We start from the raw sequence: 8,362 nt of genomic DNA, 5'->3' as shown, positions 1-8,362 counted from the left end.
CTATTTTTTCAAAGTTGTGAAAATATTCAATTAATTCTTATATATTTGTAAAACGAATGGTTTGGAGATATGTTTTGTAATCCAATACAAGTTTCCCGAGTCCAGACTTGGACTTGAGGCTCCCCTGATCTCGTGTGTCAGTGCTGGAATTCGAATCTATAAAGCTTTGAACTCTAGCTGAAATATAATATTAGAATTTGATGGAACTCACAGTACTCTGAAGTTCTCATTAAGGAATACCTAAACGCCATTTGTTGTTTTTTAAAGCTGCACTCTCACAGATTTACCGTTTTGACAACTTTTTTTGTTGTCTTAGAATGAGCCAATTTTTGCGTAAATATCTAACAATCAGTGATATAACACTGCTGACAAAAGATCCGACCGCAGATTTTCCTATTTCCGTTCGAAAATTGATGTTTTATGGCCCAAAGCGTTACTAACGGTTTAAGAAAAATGCATAAAACCTCATTTTTAAATTCAAATATGAAAATATGCGATCTAATCTTTTTTCAGCAGTCTTATATCACTGGTTTCCATGCATTTTCGCATAAATTGGCTCGTTCCAAGACAAAAAAAGTCAAAACGTTCAAACAGTGAGAGTGAAGTTTTAAACAAGCTTCGTGAATATTGTATATAAAATTCCCAGATTACAACGGACCAGGCAAAGCTATTTCACCTGCCGAAAGTTAATTTGTTTCATTTTTGAAAGCACTATAATTATTGTTATCACAACTGCGTTGCAAAATGTCATTGTTCTAAAGCGGATCACAACATACACTAAAATACGCCCAGAATGCACCATTTCTGACTAGAAGTGTTAAAATTTTCATTTCCAAACCCCCTGCCAACTCTTTAAACCAAAATAAACCAAGTAAATTTCGGTTCTGAGGGATGGCCGCATTTCAAAAGGTTACGCCCCTAAGTTACGCCCCCTCTAACTTCGAATCCTGGACCCGCCCCTGACATACCTAATAGTGGAAATTTATCACATAACTAAGGAGCATTTAACAGGCTTAAAACTAGTTCAGAGTTGCACCTGGACGTGGACTTGTCATTCACCGATCAAAATATTATAAAACACGTGTAAAAAGATGCTGTATATAATCAAAACGTTTCTTTGAGGGTGGTCAATGTGATAACAGCGGAACAGTTGCATTTGTAGTGTGCGCCTTTTCCAAATGCAGCAGTTGCTTCCATAATAGTGTTCGTACAAGATACAAATATACTTCTTTATTTTGTGTTTTTGCCTTTACGTAGAACAAGGATGTTTGGAAATAATTAATATTATAAACAAGAGTTCAGAGTTGCACCTGGACGTGGACTTGTCATTCACCGATCAAAATATTATAAAACACGTGTAAAAAGATGCTTTATATAATCAAAACGTTTCTTTGAGGGTGGTCAATGTGATAACAGCGGAACAGTTGCATTTGTAGTGTGCGCCTTTTCCAAATGCTGCAGTTGCTTCCATAATAGTGTTCGTACAAGATACAAATATACTTCTTTATTTTGTGTTTTTGCCTTTACGTAGAACAAGGATGTTTGGAAATAATTAATATTATAAACAAGAGTAGATGTAAATACATCTGTTAATAACGGCACATTGTGACAAATGATGCTTACCATTGGCGAATATTCGAGTTAATGTCTTAAAATTGGTATACAAATAAAACAGCATATGCCCAATTAGGGACTGTTTTACTTTTTCAATATTAGTAACAGTTTTGAAACTACTAGTCTTCAAAATATACCATGGACGTCAATATTGAGATTTCGGTAATTGTGTGGGGAAATTTCATAGCGCACGAAGAATTGATGAAAATATCGGATATTTTAGTTGAAAGGCAAAAAAAAATGACAGACATCTCAATATTGACGTCAGTGGTATATTTTGGAGACTCGGAGTTTCAAACGTGTTTCGAATATTGAAAATGTAAAAACATTCCCTTATTGGGCATAACTATTATGCTGTTTTATTTGTATCAATTTTAAGACATTAACTCGAAAATTCGCTCAGGGTCGCGTTCCACCTTAATGCGCAGACAGGTTTATTTATAAGCGCACGCTTTGAAACCACTTGACAACCAACCGCCTCATCACAAATAGGTCGCTTAAAATGTGCAAAAGTGTCAACACTCTCGTCTAGACGAAAATGATCATCACACAGTGGAAACCAATCTGTGATTAAAATAAAACCTGTTGGTTACATGTAGGAGACCAATGAAACCACTGAGCTTCCAAGTCGGTTGTAGCAAGGCCTTTTTGTTCATATGGTTGTGACCGGATGCACTCTGAAACCTAGTGACGACCTCCTCATCGAAACGTTTCAGATACCTCTATTGTCATAACATTTTGTCGCGAAGAGGTTCCAACCCCGGGGCAGTGTTGACAGTGTGGCCGGGGCTTTGGTAACATGTAAACGCCGCGTAAAATCGTTTGACGTTTTCTCCTTTTATGCACCCCCCTTTGTCACACATTACTTGTGTTGGGCCAAAATAAGCTTAAAACCCAGGTTATGTTTCAACAAACAACTCCATTTTGTTAAGTTCTCCATATTGTCAAAAGTGAAAAATGATTCTGTAAACATAAATAGTATTTGCCTTAATTCAGGCTGATGGCAACATTAATTTGGTAAAAAATAACTGCCATATGATACGATATAAAGTTTAACTTGACCGAATTACTCGAGCGTTATTCATAATAACTTTTAGCTTAAGACGCACATTGTTCTTGGCATTTATTGCCTTCATTTAATAATTCCTACGTGCAATATGCGTAAACATAATTTAACAAGACAGCAACATTCCTAAAAAGTATTTTTTACCGATTTTCCCCTTATTACAACTATAAGTGAGCGTGCTCCCCTAGCTACTGATTACAATCTGCGCTTAAATTATGAATATTAAATAAAATGTTAAATTTCTAACTTACGTGTATTTTCCATCTATAAAGCATATAAATGACATGGGTTTTTTTTTTCTTCTTCATAATTATAATTGAATGTTCATAATGTATATGCAAGTAGCAAACTGAGCAAGGGCCAACTAAAAGGGTTGGGGGATGCAAGACCGGAGCGCACCTTGAGACGTGGCCCTACCCTACGAACCGAAACTTGTATCTATCAGTACTTTCACTGTTAGTGGCATCAGAAGCGATACCGCTACTAACTGGACGCCGGTCTTTTCGTTACATGAAATTAGACTGGGGGTCTGTTTTGTTCCATGACATCGGCACGACGAGTATGTCTTATGTGGTAGATGGTTACTAAAAGATGGTCTAAAAAACTGTCAAGGGATACTTCCGACACCAGCACATGAGATGATCTATAACCATGATGATGATGATAATGGTGGTGTTCAACATCACCATAGTACGTACCCACATACCATACCATAAAAAGGTAGTGAGTGATTATGATTTGCTCCCTTGTGGTTAAATAAGGCCAATGAACTCAAAACGAAAATGTTTTGAACGTGCTCAATGGTGGTTGAAATATGTTGAGGGATACAATTACAGTAAGCACGTGCTTCTTTGTCACGGAAGGTTTTTTTTCTGCTTACGAGGTTTACCATAGGGATTATATAATTATTCGAATATGAACCAAATGCCCTTAATAGTTTCTTTTTTCGATGGTTTGTGCTTGTGTCTAATATTCAGAACACGGCGTTGCCCTTTAATATAAATGCGGCACTTATTCATTGTCATTGAAAGCAAAAATAGACACACCTGTCATGCCGGTAAGACAACAATTTGCTTCTTGATAAATGTTGTTTTCATTTTTGTTTACATAAGATACTGGATAAAAACGTTAACATAATATATAGTAAGATCCATTTGTTAAAAAGGGCCAAACAAGATGGCATGTCTAACATGGTCTTACATGGTCGTTTGTATTAACATACTAACGCCGCTTACATAATTGACGAAATGTGCCCAACTTACTGAATCGACAACATACAAAAGCCTGACTTACATATTCGACACCATACGAACTTCATTTACAGAATCAACAACATACAAACTCCACTTATAAAATCGACAACATACGAACTCCACTTACAAAATATGACAAAAACGAATGCAATTACTAAAAGACAACAGACGAACACCAATATAGAATCGACAAATTCGAACTCTTTTAAAAGAGTCGACCATATACGAACGCAACTTACAGAATCGACAACATAATTACTCCACTAAAAGAATCGACACCATACGAACGCCATTACAGAATCGACCGCATACAAACTATTTTAAAATAATCGACAACAATAGCGGCCATCACTAACAGAACGGACAACATACAAACGCAACTTACATAATCGACAACATAAGAACGCAGCTTGCAGTATCGAAAACATACGGACGTGACATGCAAAATCGTTAGCACACAAACGCCACTTAGAGAATCGACAATATCGTTAAAAGACTTAAAGATGCTCGATACAATGTGGGTGCCATATCGATGAAAAGAACAATTGATAGTGAAACACACTCGTAAAAGTATCATGCTTCCAATTTCACTATTGAGCATTGGCTATAAAGGCTCCTGTACGCGGTAGCAACTTTCGGCTATAAACTGAAACCGGTGTATTACTGACAAGGTTTAGAAAAAAACTCTGGTTTGTTATTTCTAAGCAATGTTTATTTATGTTTAAATGATGTGTTAGTAGCAACTCAAGGTGAAATAATAATCAACGAATGCGTATTTAACATTATTGATTAGCTTCCAACAGCTGCTGAAGTTTATTTATGTAATATAATAAACTATATGCATAGAACGCAGGAATACAACAGCTACGAAAAATCATTAAAAGAATGAATCTGTATTTCTGGTATATGGAGTTTTATTCAGAACAGCAATCCATTGCTTAAAGCCAATTAAGTGTTTATTTTGGTCAAAGTTACTCAAAATACCTATTGATTTGTCAATATGTATCCAATTATTACCTTTCACCATTCAAATTGTTTGAATTAGCCAACTAGGCAAAAGATAACATTCAACATATCAAATTTAAACAAATGGCTGCTGGAAAACAGCATTCACATCAGAAATATATATAATACAGGTAGTGTAATTTGCTGAGTAGTATACGGTATAACACATCGTATAATATCAACTGTAAATGACATTTGCACAGACAATTTGTGCATGCATGTTAAGATAAACCTCTTAAAATTTGTGAATTTCAAACAAAAAATCTGCTGACATAATGTCACAGCGTAGCTTTAATTATACATGCACTGTGGAAAAAGTTTGACAGTTATAAAAACAATCGGAATTAATAATGTTCTGTCATAAATATAACATCATAATTCAGCGTTCAGCATTGTCATTCGTCGCCCATAAGTGACAACCACTGTACACATTTATTACAAAACAGTGCTCCTTTCGTCTTCTTATTTAGTAAGAGCAGGTACAAATGCGTCTGTTTCTCCATCTTTTTCTGCTTCATTCTGTTCATCTACCCTTTTACACGACGGTCCGATCGCCTTCGAGCTGTGTCCAAGTGTTCCATCAAACACTCCGAGTTCGTTACGAACAGATAATCTTTTCTCTCTATGCATTGCCATGAACAAATTCTTGTAACCTCTCTTCATGATCTTTGAACGTACGGCGTAAATAAACGGATGAGCCAAGCAATTGGTGATCAAGAGAACGTGTAGATACTTGCTGGCGACCAATAGGCTGTTGAAGAGAGTATACACAACGTCCTTGTTGAAATTAACGAGTCCGATCATGATCATTTGGAAGACGATGTAAGGAACCAGACAAAGAATGAAACACATGATAATTATTATCGTTGTCATTACTGCTGTGTATTTATGAAGAGAGTAGTTGGCGCCGGGTGTCATTTGTGATTCTTTCTTTAGCGCTCTAAATTTGCGACACAGTTGAATGTAAATAAAAGTAACTGCAATCACAAAAATTGCTGTTACAATGCAAACCAAAACCTCAGCGTTGTAACGATCATACATAACTAGTTCACAAAAGTGGAAAACCTCGGTACGTGACTTGTCGTTCTGCAAAAGGCCAAGTACAATATTCGAGAATCCGCCGATGGCGGAGACTACCCAAATGATGCAAATCAAGACGATGCCTCGCGGCTTGGTCATGATTTTCGGGTATCTTAGAGGAAACATCACGGCAATGTAGTGATCAACGGCCATTGCAAGAAGATTAAGCAACGATGTCAGAAATCCCATAATTTTCAGAGAATTAACTGTTGCAAATGCGCATGCGTTTGTTGCTCGGTTCTCGGGACTGCTCATCCCTACCAGATTTGTGCTGTTGACAATTTTGTTGACGACCATTGCAAGAATTGCGATGACAATTAAAATGTTTGACGCACAAAGACTTACTATCAGTTTCAGATGGAGCGTTTGGTAGTATTTTACTCTGCACGTGGAAACTATAGCAACACAATTGGTAATTATTGCTAGCGAACACAACACTATGATAACAATATGGATTGGCTTCACTGAAGTCTTTTCAGCTAGTGGGCTGTATGGCTTTGTAAAAGGCCACATGATTTCTGTCAAAAAGTCAAGAGTCATATTGTTATACTGCTCGTACGACATATTCGCGCCTATAGATTCAATAAATTGTTCCACCGGCATCCTGGCTGTACTTCTTTTCCAAAAGTCTTTTTGCTCAATTTGATATCTCTGTATCGGTAGATAGTCCTCAGCAACACACTGCTTGTATTTCCAAATTCTAATTCACATTACTATTCATTAATATATCCGTGTTATTGTTTTTTTAATTCCAAGTCTCTATTTAAGTGGCTGTTTTTTCTTCAGATTTTTGAATGCACCTACGTTCTGTTTATACACGTATAGACAGGATGTCTTCAGTCTTCTTTTTTAATTTTTCAAACAAATGACCATCGTTCATTGCAACCTGAACTAAGTATATCTGATTACCCAACTACACACAGTTTTCCCTTGGTCACAACAGTATACATTAACTGTCAAGTAAGAAGCTGCTATCGTATGTTGTTGCTGAAGACCACAGCGAAATCTGACTGCTTATTTAAACCGCAAGTAAGATGATTTATATACAGCATATATATAAATATATATCTGACATATTTAGAATGCCACGCAAGTGGTCCAACGCCGTGTTTACTTCAAATGATTAATTCATGTTGTTTTTGCTAAATTGCGAAAAGCTACATTTAGACACAAACCTATTCATTCTAAGATTACGTATAAATTTCCTTAAAACTAATAAACTACGGTACGGCTGAGTAATTTTGACATTATGATATAAAAGAGCAATTTCCTTGACAGTTCTGAAGGGTAATAAATTACCCAATAACAATGGTTGGATTGCGAAATCGCTGCATTTGGGCAGTATCCATACGGACTGTTATTGAAGAATTTTAACTTCGTGACGGAATGCTTTTTTTCTAAGTTGAATTTGAAAATAATAATTTTACACTGAAAATATGAAGAAAAAGAAAAGTGTCAATTTATAATATACATTTGATAAATAATAGTGAGTATTTACAATATTCACTGGTTTTTTTCTTCAATTTTGACTAAGTTGAAAATGTTCCATATAAAAGAGCTTGATGCATATACTGCACAGGGTCTTATAAATGTGTAAACACTGAGCTATTTGTATACATCTGGGAGTTTACCAGTAAAAGGGGATTTCCCCTTCATATCCGTGTTTTATACGTGTGCTTATTGTTAATATACGCAAAATATTTCTGACTCTTACTTTTGAATTAACATGAACTTAATTTGTAAATCAAACATTATTCCAGATATGTTTCACAAAGGACTTTCATAAATATATGGTGATTTCAAGATGGATGTGAAGCTAGCAGTCTAGCAGTCTGGCAGTACAGCAGTGTAAATACACTACTATGCGGAAACATATACTCAGAATCATGAAATTAAAACAATAATGGAAATATTTTTTTTAAAGTATATTACATGTAAACTAATCTATACTCTTTTGGAAAGAATGCCAGTTTTATATAAATAAATAGAAACAATATTTATTTTTGTTACTTCCCTTGTTATTAAATTACATTGCATATCGTACAAATTCGTTATGCATATCAAGATCAATTTAATGAATATGAAAACCTTCTATATATAGTAGGCTTATTTTCTTTAACAAGTTTTTTTCTAATTATTATATACTTGGGTGAACATTATATAAAATATATCGGCTTTTGGAAGTGCTTTTTACTGATGATTAATACTACATCTAAGCTCTAATTAAGTTAATTGGGAATTGTAATGATTCAAACAGATAGTGACAAATAGTTTAACACGTAAACGTTAAAATGAAAATACAGAACATCAAGTAACATAATAATAGATAAAGTTAGCCTGCAAA

General features: G+C 35.2%; 1 protein-coding gene across 1 annotated transcript; it reads right to left on the bottom strand.

Annotated features, from left to right (window-relative positions):
* Nucleotides 1-4,616: 4,616 nt before the first annotated feature.
* LOC128212095 (melanocortin receptor 3-like) lies at nt 4,617-7,023 on the bottom strand. The gene has a single exon (XM_052917353.1). The coding sequence runs from the start codon at nt 6,619-6,621 to the stop codon at nt 5,401-5,403; it is 1,221 nt and encodes a 406-aa protein (XP_052773313.1). The 5' UTR covers nt 6,622-7,023; the 3' UTR covers nt 4,617-5,400.
* Between the last annotated feature and the right edge of the window lie 1,339 nt (nt 7,024-8,362).

This window comes from Mya arenaria, chromosome 12, assembly GCF_026914265.1.
Source record: "Mya arenaria isolate MELC-2E11 chromosome 12, ASM2691426v1".
Lineage (NCBI taxonomy): Eukaryota > Metazoa > Mollusca > Bivalvia > Myida > Myidae > Mya > Mya arenaria.
Note: the sequence above shows the minus strand (reverse complement) of the source record. Positions and strands in the feature narration are given on the sequence as shown.